At 59.8% G+C, this 16,872-nt stretch overlaps 1 protein-coding gene across 1 annotated transcript in view; it reads right to left on the bottom strand.

Moving 5' to 3' along the window:
- Ergic1 (endoplasmic reticulum-golgi intermediate compartment 1) overlaps positions 1-16,593 on the bottom strand; it is a 74,962-nt gene extending 58,369 nt beyond the window's left edge. The window contains exon 1 of the mRNA XM_046421338.2: positions 16,480-16,593. Coding sequence (XP_046277294.1) covers positions 16,480-16,499 — 20 coding nt within the window. The 5' untranslated portion in view covers positions 16,500-16,593. The remainder of the gene's footprint in view (positions 1-16,479) is intronic.
- Positions 16,594-16,872: the final 279 nt, after the last annotated feature.

Raw genomic sequence — 16,872 nt, 5'->3', positions numbered from 1 at the left:
CCAAAAGACCTCTCCTGCCCGGCGCTCCCTGGCTGTCCTCCAGTCACTTCTGCCCCGACCAGATCCCACTGTGCCAGGGGACCTCTGTCCCTGCTCTCCCTCCACCTGGGCCTCCCTCCCCCCAGGGACTCAGTGAGCCTTACATATCTTTCAAGTGTCAAGGCATCGGCTCCCTTGGAGGCCCTGCAGATGCAGGCTCCAGGTCCCCTGTGACTTTTTTTTTTGGTACCGGGGATTGAACTCGGGGTACTTGACACTGAGCCATATCCCAGCCCCTTTTCTACTTTATTTAGAGAGAGGGTCTCACTGAGTTGCTTAGCGCCTCACAGTTTCTGAGGCTGGCTTTGAACTTCAATCCTGCTGCAAAGAGGGAGACCCCCCACCTGCCTGCGGCACCCCTCGCTCTTCCCCACCTCCCTCGCTCTCCTGAGCCTCTGGTCCCTGTGACTTTCTGAGAGTCCTCTCAACAACTGAGGACGGTAAGCGTAGCTGGGTGTTGACTTCCTGGCTGAAACTCGGGCCCCTGGGGTGGGGCTGCGTCCCTGTTTCACCACCAGACAGCGCGTGGTGCAGTGGCCAGCGGGAGCATTTGTGAGTGACTGAGGATTGGGCAACCAGCCAGACGGCCTGGGGGCCAAAAGTGAAAGGGACGCAAAGCAGAAGCAGAGGGAGACCCAGACTCCATGTCCCCACTCTGGGGGCCACAAGGGAAGCTGGAAGACAAGAGCACAGGGGGACAGAGTCACGTGCCTCGGGTTCCAGGAGCAGTGGGGCCCTGGAGGACCGGTACGTGGCTTGGCAGCTGCAGCGGAGCCTTACCGGCAACCCACACACACGATCTTGTTGCCCCCAAACGATGCTGGGGACCGAAGGCACCTTCAACGCGACCTTCGACATTCATTCCTAAGGCCTGTGAGAGGCCCTGGGGCCCCAACACCCACAAGCTTTGCAAGGTCCCAGCTGTGACTTTCCTGTTGTGGGGTTTTCAGGGACCCCGCCTTTCGCTCCCCCACCCCCACCCCATGTGCCTGGAACTTGCTTCAGGCACATCCTGTGCAGGATTTAACTGTGCACCCCGGAGCCCTGGGAGGTCACTCTGCTCCAGTGTATAAAGGGGACATGGAGGCAGGGGCAACGGAGGCAAGCTGGAGTCCCCCAAGATGGGCCCCTAGTCAGGTCCTGCTCCACAAGGGTCTGCATAATGAGCATGCATCCTGAGGCGGGAGCAGTCACCCAGGGGGGAGCACGTCCCCTCCATGTGTGAGGAGCAGACCAACCCCCGCTGTGGGCTCCTGCTTCCCCTTCACAGAGCCCTAGGGGTTCCATCACTTGATCCCTCTAGTCTCCTGAAGCACCACATCTGCTCAAGAACCCCCCGGAGTGCCGCACAGGGAGACCCCCTTACCTGCCCACAGCACCCCTCGTCTTCCCCCTCCCGGTCTCACTGACCCCCACAACTCACGCCTAGAGTGCCCCTCCCCCAGGAGGCCTGCTGCTTCACCCGCACCCCCACTCTCCTCCCGCCTGGGAGCCCTCTGCCTCGGGGCTCAGGGCTCAGGTCCAGATCCTGCTCGCTGCCAGCTGCCCGGGCCTGGCGTCCAGCCCACCTCGGCTTCTCTAGCCCAGCCCTCATGGGAGTGGCCCGGCCACCTGGGGACGCAGGACTAAGGCACATGTCTCCCCTCTGGCCTTGAGTGCCTCCAACTGAGTCACCCGTCATTGTTTTTTAGTTGATGGGATATGACTTCCAATCTAATAAGGGCCACTTGATGAATCAAAGGTCAACATTTTCAAGACGTCATTTGATGTGGAAAATGTGAATCGGAGACGCCGGCCAGAAGACTGGGCAGCGGGAGCGGGCAGCGCAGGCCCAGTGCAGGCTGGAGGCCCCAGCCACGCCCCCAGGTGTCCTTCCGCCTCACCCACACGGGTTCAGTCCTGCTTTGGCCTCTGGACTGCCCTGACCCCTCGCCCTGGCTCTGAACCAATCACTCAAGGTGAAAGCATGGGACAGGGTCGCGGGGAATCTTCTTCACCCCTGCCCAGTTGCCCCTGCCGTCCCCAGAGCTCTCAGGGCCCCTCTGCTCAGAAAACTGTCCCTCCCACGCCTGTCCTTGTTCCCCTTGCCCTGTAAGCCCCCCAGAGGGGACGCCAGGTCCATCATGGCCACTCCATTCCCGATGCAGGGCCCAGCAGTAACTGTTATATACCTCAGTGAGCAAACGCGCTCATGGGTGCCCACCAGCAAGGAGGCCACTCAGCCGCAGCACTGGGCGCAGGGTCGGTGGCCCCACTGAGCTGCCAGGAGAGACGAGGACTGCAGAGGCACAAAGGGCACAGGGCTCTCTCTCCAGGTGCAGAGCGGATGGAGGCGGGTGGGCACGCTCCCCTCCCCCGCCACCGCCCTCCCGGAAACTGGTGTCACCATCCCCACCCCGTGGTGTGTCCTAGAGTTCTGGGAAATGCCACCGGGCGGCGGTGCAACGACCCACAGGGTGCCAACACACCTGCCCCACCAGGGAGCCCGGGACACCTGTCCTGCCCGGCAGCCCAGGCAGCTCACTGAAGGGGCCCATCGTGGGAGCCCAGAGCCCTGGTGGCGAGTGCCTGCCGAGTCCCCAGGCATCAGTATTTCATCCCCACACTGGGGCAGAGTGACCCCCGCAGCCTGCGAAGCCCCTGCTTCAGAGATGAGAAGACGGGCTGCACACGCAGGGTCCGTGCCTCTTAAACTGCGTGGACCAGCGGCTGTGAGTCAGTGTCCACTGAATGCTACCCTAAAGTCCCAGCTCCCGCGTGGCCGCTCCAGCTGCCCTTGGAAAGGGCTACTGCTCCTCCCATCTCCAGTGGAGGACCAGGGTCCAGGTGCACGACCCTGTCGAGTCTCAACACGGAAATACCCAGGCAAGCCCACCAGCCACCCCAGCCCCTGTGCCGAGAACTGACCGGGGCTGGGTGCCTGTGTCACCTCGGTGACCCCTACCGACCCCAGGGAAGGTGTCCCCATTCCTGCTAAGGTGCCACCGCACTGGGAGCCCGCAGGAGCAGAGCTCATCCTACCCAGGGAGGGAGCTCCTGTCACTTGCTGTGTGGTGCCTTCAGTGTGCCTGACGCTGTCCTAGGCCCTGGGGACACCACGACAAACACAGCAGAGCCAGTCTCTGCTCTGGTGGGGGCCTCTGGAGACCCAGCTCTTGGTGGCTGGTCCCTACTATTTCCCAAAGACCAGCTCCCTCCAAAGGGAGACCTCCTTGCCCAGGTCCCAAGTCCACTGCCAGCAAGAAGCCCAGAAGAGGACCTGAGGAGCAGTGGCCTGGTTTAGAGGCCAAGAGGCCTCCTGCACACCAGCCAGCAAAACCAAGTCCTGGGCACTGGTCAGTGGCCAGAGGCCCCCAGGCGGACTGCGCCTGCTCGGGAAGACTGGACACCACCTCCAGACCCTTCCCATGGGCCGGTGGCCTGGCTGGGCTTTAATCACTGGGCTCAAAGTGGAGGCACCAAGACATGACCTGCCCTCCCGTGGAGCGGTGGCAACATGCCCAGCGCCTGGAGCCGTCCTGTCCGGCTCTGATCCCACCAGGCCCAGTGGAGTCTGCAGACACCGGAGCAGCTCCTGCTCCTCCTCGGCTGGGTGGCCCAGCACCCACAGGTCCATGGCTTGCTCTCAGCGCTAAAGGGGAAAAAGACTTTGGGCAAGTCTGCCTGGGGAGGGGGCAGGCCAGGTGGTCACTTGTCCAAGGTCACAGAGCAGATAAGTGGGGCACTCTCAGGTAGGGAGTCAGCCTCGGGAGCCTGGGCTCCTACTGACCTCTTTTCTATTAGGTCCGATCCTTGCAGTTTCACTGCCAGACAGTCTTCCCATTCCAGAGAGATACAGGCTTCAGTGGCCTCCGTCCTCTTTCCCAGGGACTCCTGCCCAGTTGCCCCAGGTCAGCACCGAGCAGCAGCCACAGAAGGAGGTGAGTCCCAGCGGCCAACTTGATATGCTCCAGTGGGTGAGGCCAGTGAGGGCCACCTGGGGTGACGTGCCTGCATGGCCCAGGGACCTGGCCGGACAGAGCAGGGGACCTTCTCATGGCCCTTGACTCAGCTCACTTATCTTGACACACACCCCAGCTCTGCGGCAGAAGCCGAGCTGCAGGTCCCCCTGACACCCGGGCAGGTGCTCCAGCCTTCTGAGCCTGGTTCCCCCGACCCCACCCAGGGCGGCCTCACCCACCGCGGGCCCCTCCATATATCCTGACGTTAACCTGCCAACGCTGGGACAGCCCACTCCACCTTGGCGTTTGCCCCTGTGGAGCGGGCAGAAGCCCCCAGGTGGCCCACCTGTGAGAACGGAATGCACTGATGTGGGGACGGCAGCTAGCACTCCTCTGGAGACCCAGAGATGTACAGCGCTTTCTCGTCTACCGTCCCTGCCCGCCAAGTGCCCAGTGCCTGCCACTCGCCCCCATTCCCCCTTCCAGAAGCATGTGTGAAGATGCCCACCGGTCAGGTCTCACACCAGGAGCAGGAGGAAAGAAAATCCCACAGCCAACGTGACCAGGGTGAAGCCAAAGCTTCTCTGCTAAGGTCTGGCATCAGACGAGGAGGGCACGTCTGGTCCCTCCACCTGCACCACGGAGCACCAGAGGCACCGGCCAGAGCAACCAGACAAGGAAAAGAAACAGGAGGTGCCCACTCCAGGAAGGAGCAGCAAGATTCCTGACACAGCAAGCCCAGGATGTCACACGGTCTAGAAGCCACACACAACCCGCGTGTCCACCACAGACGGCGGCCTCCCTGAGACCAAGAAGCAGCCCCGCGCGTGAGAGCCACACCAGGACAGCTCAGGGTTAAACTGAACAGTTTGTCCAGGGAGGCGGACACCTGAGAGCTAGGGAACGTGACAGAGACTGAAAAGGACACAAAGAGACCGCAGGCCTGCCACCGGCGGAAGCAGCCGATGGTCAGCGAGTAGACTCGGTGCGACCCCGCCCAGGAATCCCATGCCACCACCCCTAAGGCCTGTAGGGGCCACAGGACACCCGGAGAGCCAAAGCAGTAGAGAAGAGGGACGTCGAAGACACCAGCTTCCTGACTTAGGGTCACATTACAGAGCCACAGTCAGGAAAGAGCACGGCCCCGGCAGGGTAAACCAACAGGCAGACTGTGCAGCAGGACCGAGCCTCCAGATACAGGGCCGCTAACCTGACCAGGCACCAAGAGGACACAGGGGAGCAGGCTCCTCAACCAATCAGGCTGGGAAAGCTGAGCATCCTCGTTCAAAAGAGTGGAACTGGCCCCTTATCTTATACCATATGCAAAAATCAACTTGAATAAATAAGAACCCTACGCGTAAAACCCTAAAGCACAAAACTGCTAGAGGAAACTGGGAGCCCTGGACACGGGCTTTGGCAATGACTTCTTGGATGTCACACCAAAAGCTCAGGCCATAAGAGCAGAGATAAACAAATGGGATATACCAAGCAGATGGCATCAAAGGAACGGAAAGGCCGTGGCTGGGAGAGGGTCAGATTTACCACTCGGGAGCAAGAAAACGTCATCCCATTAAAACTGGGCAGGGCTTGAACAGGCACTTTAATGGCCAGCAGGTCTGTGGAAAGATGCCATCAGACACCAGGGAAATGCAGCCGGCCACCACCTCACGCCTGCTGTCCAGACGACAGAGAGCAAGCGCTGGAGAGGAAGTGGAGTGGGGACCCTGCACACCATGGGGCTCAGACGGGCCCACCATGGGGAAAGAAGCAAGGGGGTGCCCAGCACCCTGCGGGCAGCCATCTCTCTGGGCACACACTCAGAGGACACAAAGCCACACCTGGCAAAGGTGCCAAGTTATGTAAACTCTGTGAGTGTCCCTCAAGGGCCAAGTGGACACGGAAGCAGGTGCAGACACAAAGAGACAGTGCCACAAGCCATGGGCCCAGAGGACACGTGCTGGGGGGAAGGCTAGACGCCCAAAGGACAACCTCGCACTGTGACCTCTCCCAGGCACTCTGTTTTCTACTAAAAAGGTCAAAGACACAGGGAGTAAAAATGGTCCCCAGGATCAGGTGCAGGAGGAAACAGGTCAAGAGGCAGGAGGAGGTCAAAGGACACAGATATCCAAGTGGACCCACTGGAGACGAGGGACCACGGGTGGTGACGTGTGCGTGTTCAGGGCCCATGCCACGTATCCCTCACAGCGGCTCTTGCCCCTGAGGAGCGAGGCATGGGTTGATTGGGACCTGCAGGGGGCTGGTCCCCAAGGTTCACGTGAGGGAACCGGGTCCCAGCTTTGGCAACACGAAGTGCTGGAACCCTTAATAGGTGTGGCCAGGAAGGAGGTCACTACCAGTGCCACTCCCAAGAGAGGTTAAGGTAGTTCTCCTGGGACTAGTTAGTTCCCGGGGGAGGGTTGTTATAAAAGCCCCTCCCATCCACGGATCTCTCCATGTTGTTTGTTTTCCCTGTTTGATCTCTGCCTCTTGCACATGATGCCATTGGCCACAAAGTGAGGTGGCCAGGGGCACTCATACAGAGCCAGCGCAATGCCATCTGAACTCTCAGCCTGGAAACTGTGAGCTAAATAAACCTCTTTTATTTATAGGTTACCCAGCCTCAGATGCTTTGTAACAGCCCTGGAAAATAGACTAATCTAGTAACTGTGTGAGATGATATTTCACTACAATAACCATTTTACTATGTGTGTGTCTTACAAACATCACGCTGTACATCGTAAATATACACGATACAATTTTTTTTAAGAAAAAGACTTGGAATCTGGAGTCTCCACTCCTAACACACTACAGTGCTGGGTGAAGTATTCCCTTCCAGGTTTCCCTTGTGACGTGGGTGCTGGGCCCTTGTCATCGGCTCTGCTTACAAAAGGTGCAGGGTGCAATAGAAGGACCGCAGGGTGGGTGCCAACTGCCACGCCCACTCCAGGCACGGATGCCACCTCCTATCCCACAGGTCTGTGTCTGTGGCCACAGACTGCCTTGCGCCCTGCAAGCCTGTCCCCACATTGCCATAAGCTGCGAGGCCCAGAGGCAGCCAAGCTGCCCCTGCCCTGGGTCCTGCTCATGTTAAGTCATGTGACGTCACACGGGGACTATGTGGTCTCCTTCCTTCCAGGAGGGTTGGTTTACAGGGAGAGGAGGGAGAACAGGAGCCACAGGTCAGCTTCTCAGCTGGATGAACACGTCACGGCAACGTGAGGCATGGACCGTGGGGACACAGGACACGGGGTATGTGGCAACACAACTTTTCATACACTTAAAATCATTTCTGAATTAAAAGTTCCCTTAGTTTGGAAAAATGAGATGCACCAAGCCTGCGAGGCGGGGGCAGGCCCTGCCTGGTCGGTGCTGACCCCCGTGTCCAGGCCATGCCTGATGGCAGAGCTTCAGTGAACACGGTCAGGGGGCAGCCAACCGTCACCCAGCCCGTGCCTGGCCTGCAGCTGGGGCTCTGGGGACCGGCCAGAGCTTCCTCCTCAGGAGGCGGTGGCACTAACCACAGCCGCTCCTTGGGCTCCCGGGAACTTCCTGCCTGGCAGCTGCGCAATGGGAAATGGCCACCAGCAGCCTCCTCCCATTACCCAGAGGCCCCAGGCTCCCATGACAACAATGACAAACACAACCAGGAGGACGGGATGACGTCAGTGTCCGTGGGGTGTCCCCGAAAAAATGCCAGTGTTAACCTACCCCCAGGGGCTGAAGCCGTGGTCAGGAAGGCCAGCTCTGATGTCACAGCATGCCAGTCAAAGCTGTGTCACCTGTTTGTGTGACTCTGCCGAGTCCTGTCCCCTCTGTACCCCGGCATCCTGCCTCGAGGGTACGCGGAGGAGTCCAAGCCTGACCCTTGGTAACAGCTGGCTACGTGGACACCCCCGGTGGTACCAGCACCTCGGCAGGAGGTTCCTAATGGGGACACCCTGGGAGCAGGAGGTATGACAGGTCCTGCAGAAGGGCATGTCCCTCAGGAGGGACTTCCGCCAGCCCTACACCTGCCCAGGGAGGCAGGAGCAGCGGTAAAGGCAGTAGTGCCATCCCAGCAGGTGGGCCTGGAGGAGTCAGCCCCTTGGGCCAGGCCAGGCCCAGGGTGGGACCTGGCCCCAAGGCTGCCTCTGTCCTGCTGCAGGTCTGCGCCCACCAGGCCATCTCTGAGAGTCTAGGGCTCGGCCCAGAGCTCTGTCCATCCGCCCAGCGAGCACGGCTGGTCATGCACCACACACACGGGGCCTGCACACTGCAGCCATCGACGACCCTTGGAAAGGCTGGTGACTGTGGTGTTGGACAGAAATAAAACCGGAGTCGGCGCAAAGCACCTCCACACACGTCATGAGGTCTTCGTCAGGGCCGCATGGGGCCCTGCTTCCTGCTGGGGCATCGCCGCCACTGGCCAGGGCCTGCACCTGCTCCGACCGCTCACTGAGGTCTGGCGTCTATGTCCCTGTGGGTGCCACCGAGGAAGCAGAGTCCACTTCAGGACTAATCACGAGGTGTGCTCACGCGAGCCTCTCTGCAAACCAGGGGCCAGGCTTTCCCAGAGCCGTCTCCAGATGACCGGCGGCTGGGGTCAGGGGCGCTGCGAGGACCATGGGCTTGTGCTGCAGGCAAGACAGAGGGGGGGACGCGCTCCTCCTTCCAGGCAGCGCATCTCACAGGCCACAGGAGCTGGTCCCATCCTCCCCAAACCCCTGCAGGGACAGTACGAACACCCCAATTTGCAGGCAAGGCAAGCCAAGGCTTGTGGACAGTCTCTCGTCCAGGGCCCCCGGGCGGAGAACAGCGAGGCAGGAATGCCGATTCAGAGACCCGTCAGGTCAGCACACAAGGGCCGTTCCCAGGGCGGCCTGGCTGTATTCCCAGTTGCGGGATTTACAGTGGGGAACCTTCTGGAAGGTGGACAGGGTGGACCACCATGCAGCACGTCCCCCTGAAGATCTGGAGGCTCTCTCTGCACACACTGAGTGTCACCTGGACCCAGGAAACATTAAAGCAGGCTGGGCAGCGCCAGGGCCCCCAAGTTCTAGAGGGAGACTGTGGCTAAATTCTGTGCTTTCTGGCATGAGAGCCGGTGGCAGCCAGCAACTGGCCAGTCAGGAGTCACTGAGGGGAGCCACCAGCCCCTGGGGCTCCAGCCGCTCTGCCAGCCAGTGGTGGCTTGGCCATTCCCAGCCCTGGACCGGCTTCCTACTTTAAAACTAAAGCCGCAGGAGTGAGTGGGCAGCCCGCGGGGAGGGCAGACACCTGCAAGCCGCACGTCCAACAGGGGCTCACGTCCAAAATACACGAGGGGTCCTTCAGGTCAACAGCAAGAGAACACAGGAGCCCATGAGAAACCCAGAGGACAGGGACAGTCATGTCTTCAGAGACGAGCGGCCACTGGTCTATCAGATGCTCAATTGCTTATCGCCAGGGAAATAAATGCCAGTCCCTGGGACTCAGCCCACGTGGGCTGGGTCAGCTGTACCAGAAAGCATGACCAGTGTTGGGGGGATGTGGGGAAAGGGCTCCTTATGCTCTGCTGGTGGGAGGGGATCACAGAGCAGCCACTGCAGAGGACACTTTGGAGGCCACTGGAAAACCCATAAGTGGACTACCACAGGATTCAGCAACCCTATGACAGGGCCCTCTCCAAAGGACTGAAATCAGGATCTCAAAGAGACGTCACACCCCATGCTCACTGCAGCCCACTGACAGAGCAAGACGAGGAATCAACCTCAACAAGTGAATGCAGGCATACACACGTGCTGGAGTACTACTCAGCCTGGAAAAAGGAAGGGAATCCTGTCGTTTATAGTGAGACAGATGAACCAGGAGCATACTAAGTGAAATGAGTCAGGCACAGAAGGCCAAATACTATCTGATTCTAAGACATGAGGCTTCCAAAACAGGCAAACTAAAGGAATGAGGTCACAGGGGCGGGGGGGAGAGGGACGCTGGGAGATGTTCCACAGATACAAGGTTTCAGGCCTGTGGGACAAGCATGTCCCTAGAGATCTGAGGGGTGGCACTACCTGTGATCCACCCCACTGCATCATGCACTGGAGTCTGTTAAGATAGCAGACCTCAAGTGTTCTGGCTGCACTTCCAAAAACTGAATTAACACAGTGTGACTGGAGAGGAAGCCTGAGGGGTCTGGGGGCCCGGGGCTGGTTTGTACTGGCTGCGGCTGGTGATTACATGATAAACATGTCTAACATTTCAAAGTGTGCACCAAAAAAAGAGCCAAGTTTATTATATGCTAACTCAAAAAATTAAGCAAAAATAAAATAAAGTCCTAACAGCCTCTTGTCACGCATAAGGGCAGCGTGATTTCAGTCCAGCGAGGTGCCCGGCGGGACGCTCGGCACAGGGCTCGTAAGCTCAAGAACCACAGGCAGGAGCAACAAGGTAGCGTTGCCCCCTCCTCCAGGGACCCTGCCACCTAGACCAGAGCACGAGGAAGGGAGCTCATGTTGCAGGGGCCGCTGGGAAGCCAGCAGCCAGCCACGTGTCCGGGCACATGGATGAGCTGCGACCCTAATTGCAGCCGCCCTTCGTCCAGGGCGCCCACAACTAGAACACAGCGGACTCGGTCCAGCTCAAATGAATCTCGCTTCCTGAGCAGCTGCACTGCAAGGCAGGCTCCAGGAGGGGGCTGGTGACAAGGACCAGAGATGGCACTGTCAGGTGTGCCAGGTCACCAGGGGGCCCCTTGCTGCACCAGCCAGGAGACCCAGCATTTCTTTTTCCTTTTACTTTTTGAGCTGGGGTCTCACTATGTCACCAGGGGTGGTCTCGACCTCCTGGCTTGGGTGATCCTCCTACCGCAGCCTCCTGGGTGCCGGGGTCAGGCAAGCACAGAGCTGACACCCAGAGTTTCTGAGGGCCGATTTCCCTGGATGTGAACAGGACTCAGCGTGCCTGCTCAGAGGGCACAGAGGAGCATCCTACGGAGCTCCTACAGAGTGCGGGAGGAGTCCCTCCTGCCTCTCCCTTGGGCCAGGATTTTTTATTTTTTTTATTTTTTTTTTTTTTAGAGAGTGAGTGAGAGAGAGAGAGAGAGAGAGAGAGAGAGAGAGAGAGAGAGAATTTTAATATTTATTTTTTTTTTTTAGTTATCGGCGGACACACATCTTTGTTTGTATGTGGTGCTGAGGATCGAACCCGGGCCGCATGCATGCCAGGCGAGCGCGCTACCACTTGAGCCACATCCCCAGCCCGGGCCAGGATTTTTTAATGTGGAGCGTGGGAGGTTTCTGCCCTCACACAGCCAAGGTAATTAGGTTAATAGGCCTAAATGTTAAAGCTGCAACAGACAATTAGGCTAATTACCACTCCTAAAGGACAATTAGGGCTGTGTTTCCCAAACTGGGTTCTAGGCACTCTAGCAACAGCAGGGCGCCTCGGAGGACTCATCTGGCAAAACTGGGCTGAACCAAGAGACCATGGGTCCTCCGTGCAGGATGCCTGGGAGCTCTGAGTGAGGCAGCCTGACAGTGGTGTGCACAGGCAGGACTCCGCGTGTCACCGTCTCCCAGAGCCAGGACTTGTGCTAACACACGCTCTTGATGCAGGTGGGCGCTGAGATTACACAGGTTCAAGAGCTCCCGGGCGACGCTGGGGCTGTTGGCCTGGGACCTCTTGGAAGATAGAGGATGTTAACAGAAAAGACCCCCTGCCCACCACTTTACTGGTGGCCTCTGCCCTGCTGGCTATGGGTTCTCCCAACACAGAGCGCTGGAATCACAAAGGGGCTTTCAAAAGTACCCAGGCCCCACCCTGGGGTCCGGACCACTGGGCCTGGGGTATAGCTTGAGTTTGGGGATTTTTACATCTTCTCAAACGATCCCGATGGTAGTGGGGTTCAAGCGCACCATTTAGAGGTACCAGCTCGGCCTCACCCCAGGGCCCTCCTATGCCCTGCCTGGCTCTCCTGGGTCTGTAGAAACCGCCCAGCAACTACAGGGGGTCAGAAAGGAACTCAGACAGGGAATGCAAGGCCACTGCCTGCTAAAGCACGGTCACAGCCACCAGGAGATCAGAGCCAGGGATCCAAAGGCCTGGGGGAGTGACTCCCCTACACACCAAGCCCAGAGGGGCAGGTACACATGGCCCCGTGGACAGCATGCAGACCTGGCCTTCAAGAGTGACGCCATCAGCTGGTGTGAGGGCTTTTGAAAACGCTGATTCCAGAATCAGGGGTCAGACTGCATGAAACCAGTTTTAAAAATAGAAAGAAAAACAAGAAAAAGACTGAAAGTTCTAAGCTTTGTGAGGAGCCCTGCTGGACGGGGTCAGCCAAGAGGAAGCCAAGGAATCCAGTTAGAAGGGGCTCCGGCTCGCTCTCAATTTAGTGAATGGAAGAGAAGCCTATAAGGCGGCAATGGGCCACCGCTGGCTGATGGGCCCTGCTCCTGCCCTCTGCTACCTCAGCAGGCCCTGTGTGTCAAGGAACAGTGCAGTGCTGCCTTGGAGAGCTGCCAGGTTCTTCCAGCCGTCCTGAGCTAGTAAGTGCTCAGTAAACACAACACACGGGCTCCCGCATTCCCTCCGCTCTGGGTTTTAGGCAGGCTTCCATTTTCGCACACGGCTGTGAAGCGTGTGCTATGGTCGCTCCCAGGAGCTCCTCTGGGACGAGGCTTGCTGGGCATGCAGGCCTCCCTGCTGTCACTCTGCTCAGGGTTAACTGTGCTCACAGTCCCCGCGGGGGCTGGGGCTCAGCTGGGCGCAGGTGCAGGGGCAGCCGCAGTCTGCAGGGCCTAGCACACAGGCTGCGGGATGCACGGGGTCCAGACCCGAGGGCCAGCACCAGGATGCGAAAGTATTCCTCCACCTTGGAGAGCTCCTGCTGGGTCCTGAAGAGGTCTGGGGTCTCCCAGAGGGCAGAGACCACTTGGAAGGCCAGAGTGAGAAGTGACCCAAGGGTCCGCACAGGGCCAGCACCACAGGCTGTGGCCCCTGTTGTCACACAGGGTCCCACGCTTGCTGCACACTTGGCTCAATGCTCTGCGGCCACCATCTTGAAATTCCTAATACTTTTCCAGAGGGGCAGCACTGGGCCCCACAAATTATGTGGCTGTCCCTACAGTGCAGGGGTATCCCACTTGTCCCTACAACTCTCATCCCCTTGAAGGGGAGAAATGAAGCTCCAAGAGGTAAGTCCATTGTCCCAGGGCAGGGCACGGGTCAGGTGGGGCAGCAGCAGCCCCCAGGTCTTAAGGTTTGAACTTGGGCTTTGTGGGGGCGTCAGCCACCTGTGCCTCCTTCCTGAGAAAGGGTTCAGGCTCCACTGGCTTGGGGCATGGGGACGCCACGTGCTGTTCTCTTCCCCCACCTCCCAGGCTCAGCAGCAGAGCTGGCAGGTGCCTCTGGTCCTGGGCCAGCCGGAACTAGGGACAACACCCACGGATCTAGGTCACAAGGCCAGTTCCACAAGTACATGCCCAGCTATCAGTGGACCCGTGGGCAGGGGCAAAGCAAACACAAGACACCACCTCAGGTCCAGGGTCCCTCCTCTGGGCCCACCCCCTCCCTCACCCAAAAACAATGCTGAAAGGGAAGGGGCTGGGGTGGGGGTGGGGGGGCAGGCACTGGGTTCCATCCCTAGGGGAGGAAGGAAGAAGGACGCAGACCTGCTTTTCATCGCTAGCTGCCAACGGCCCAGTGCCCAGCAAGAAGCTGCAGCAATCACAGTGGCTTGGCCCAAGCACTGCCCTGGGTGCTGGACATGGCCTGAATAAAGCAGATACAAATCCTTGCCCTAGGTTGCCCACGGAGTAACGGGAAGGAGAAGAATAAGCCTCATAATTAAGCAAATGACGGGGTGCTGGGTGAAAGGTGTTAAAATGAAATGACAAGAAGAACAATTGCAGCAGCTGGAAGCTCCGGCCGCAGCCTGCGGCACCCTGTGCTCGACTTCCCCGGGACCTGGCCTGGACCCTATCCTTTCCCTGGAGCTCTATAAAGTGCACAAGGTCCTAAGGGCAGGAGAGAGGAGCGTGGCAAGCTCAAGGTTTCTGTTTCTTCTCCTGCTACAGGAAGAGCACCAGGAAGCTAGTTTGCCCCTGGCCTTGAACTGGGGCTGGGGAGTCATGGCAGAGCACACCCCTCTGCCCCTCCTCCAACTGGGCGGTGGGAGCCTTCGGGTCTCCTCTTCTCCCCAGCTAAGGCTCTGAAGCCCATGTCAAGGCCCAGTCACTGCCTCTCCCGCTGCCCAGGACAAAGACCTCCCACCCAAGGAGTCTCCCCCTCCTTTATCTAAAGTGAAGATCAGCCCCCTCTCCCAGGTGGCACGGAGATGGGCCTCAAGTCTGCCTGTGCAATGCTGGATGGTCCTTGCTCGCTGGCTGGCACCTCCAGTCCTCAGGCCCCATTAGCCCTCCTCCCTCCTCCTCTGGGGCCACTGAGCAGGCTGGGCCACCTGCCACCGGCCTCCCCACAGTGGGGCACGTGGCAGAGGGCTGAGCATGGTGCAGGCACTCAGTGAATACTTGATAAGCAAACACTGAATAGGAGGAAGGTGCGTGGGGACAGGGGACCTTCCTCAGCACCCGAATCCTGGACCCTTTGGTTAAGAGGTCTTAAAAAGCACAGGTCGCCTGGGTGCACAGGGCCCATCCTCCAACGTGCAGCCACTAAGTGTGGAATCCACCCTCAACCATGCTGCGGTGGGCCCCAGGGCGCTCAGGGCCAGAGGCATGCCCACGGAGCTCTGGGCAGCTGCCAGAGGGCTGCACCAGTCCCCCTTAAACACCAATGCCGGTGACAGCAAGCGCCTCCAAGGCCAAAGGCTAGCACTGGCTCACTTGGTTTCCTTATTTCACCCTTCCTGTCCCCCAAACTTCCAACCAGGATCCAGGCCCACCCTTCCCTGCAGCACCCAGGAAGCCTAGGGTAAGCCCCTCAGCCTCTACTTCCTCCTCTGTACTATGGGGGTGCAGAGTGAAAGGATTAAGTGACCAGAGGAAGCGATTTCTCCAACAAGCTCAAAATCATTTGACAAACGAGGGGGCAGGAATCTCGTCGGTCCAGGCAAGGGAGGTGACTGGAACTAGGAGTGGGTGTGCAAACGGCTCCAGTGGCCTCATCTGTCGGCATGAGGACTGCCCTGAATTCCATCAGTGGGGCGTTCTTTGTTCAAAGTGCCCTAAGTCTGCATGCATTTGTATCGGAGACCTCAGTGCCAGCCTCAGGGCTGCCCAGAAGGAGCAGGAAGCTGGCAAATGTTTGCCAGGTGGCCCCGGTGCCCATGTTGAGCAGGAAAACCACATCAGCTGGTCAAGAGGTTCAAAGATGATGTCCTCTCCAAACCTACACCCCAGCATGCTCCCATGCCATGGTTCACAGCAGGCTAGGACCTTCCCTTCTGGGGGACTGTCACTGTACTACTTCACCTGTGCTTGACTCTTCCTGATTCGGACAGCACAGGCTGGTACAGAGAAGCCCCTCCTGCACTAATGCCCTACTTCAAAGCGGTGAGCCGTGCAGCTGTTCAGCCCTCTCCTGAACCCCGGCCTCACAGGTGGGGACCTTATTTTTAGACCCAATTTGCAAGTGGTGAAACCAGAAACTGAGAGGGTTCAGACACTTGCTGGGGTCAGGTGGCTGAGCAGTGAGGGGAGGTCCCAACCTAGAGCCCTTGTCCCTGATTTTTGGAATACACCGCCGGCTGCTCAGTGTGGGCAGCAGGCCAGGACGCTAATCCAGCTCCTCCTAAAAAGCCCTGCTATTTTCCCCGGCCTTGGCCAAGGGCATCCCCTGGAGCTCCACACCTCAAGGGAACGTGTGGTGGAGACCCGGCAGACTTCCAGAATGCCTGGTCGAGCACCACAGGGGCCGGCGAGGCAGCTGGACCCCACAAAGGGCCCATTGTTGTGACTGCAGAAAGCCAAGGCCAGACCCTGCTGGCCCCTCTGCAGAGCCCTTTCCAAGCCTGCCAGGCCTCCTTCCCTTCCCGTAGTGCCCCCAGCCCCGGAGCACAGGGACTGGGCTGGGGACGGGGTGGGGGTGGACGGGGTGGGGGTGGGGACAGGCCTTCATCTGGACAGGCCTCCTGATCTGCCCTGCCTGGGGGTGCCTCAGGCTCTGGAAATCCAGCCCTCTCCCGCTGCTGCGGGGCTGGCTGAGGCTGCAAGCCGCTACGGATCCCAGGGGCCCACGCGAGGTGCCCTGGCCCCACCTGTCACCTAGGGTGGGGTCCACTAAAGGAGGCCGGGAGAGGGAGGAGGGGATGCTCGCGGGTTCCCATCTGGGGGTTGGGGGAGGGAATGCAAGGGGTGCGGGCGGCTGGGGAAGGGGCTCTGCGGTCGGCGGGAGGGTGGGCCGGCGGGCTGCCCGCGGGGCCTCCGCGCCTCCGGCCGGTTCGCTGCAGGGCGGGGGTCCCAGGGCCTGCCAAGGCGTGCATCGCGCGGGGGCTGCTTTGGAGCGCAGGGCGGGAACGTGCGCGGCTGCCGAGCGCCGCGGAGGGTCCCGGGGGGTGTCCCAGGGGCCGGGCCGCCCCACTCACCTCCTGAAGTCAAAGGGCATCGTGCCGCCGCCGCCGGGGAGGGAGCGCTGCAGGCCGGGCGGGCCGCGCGCCGCGTGGGTCCAGCCCGTGCCGCTGCCTCCTGGCCGCCCCGCCCCCGCCGGCGCCCCGCCCCCGCCGCCTCTGCCGCCGCGGGAAGTGACGCTCCGCGCAGCCCATTGGCCACCGCCGCCGCCGCCGCCCCTTCCGCTCGGTGAGCCTGGCCGTGGCTGCAGGCGGGGCGGAGATCGAGGTCCCCAGCGGAGGGGAGCCCCGGGAATCCCGCACCCGTCCCTTAGAGCCTCCGCTGTTTCTTCCTCCTCGTTCCTCCAGGTGGCCTGCGGCAAATGGCTCTGCCCCTCCGGGGCCCTGATCTTTGCATTTGCAAAACAACTT

The sequence above is a fragment of the Marmota monax genome, unplaced genomic scaffold (genome assembly GCF_021218885.2).
Source record: "Marmota monax isolate L192 unplaced genomic scaffold, Marmota_monax_Labrador192_F-V1.1 WCK01_AAM20220418_F8-fsc00084, whole genome shotgun sequence".
Classification (NCBI taxonomy): domain Eukaryota; kingdom Metazoa; phylum Chordata; class Mammalia; order Rodentia; family Sciuridae; genus Marmota; species Marmota monax.
This window is presented reverse-complemented; position numbering and strand designations above follow the sequence as displayed.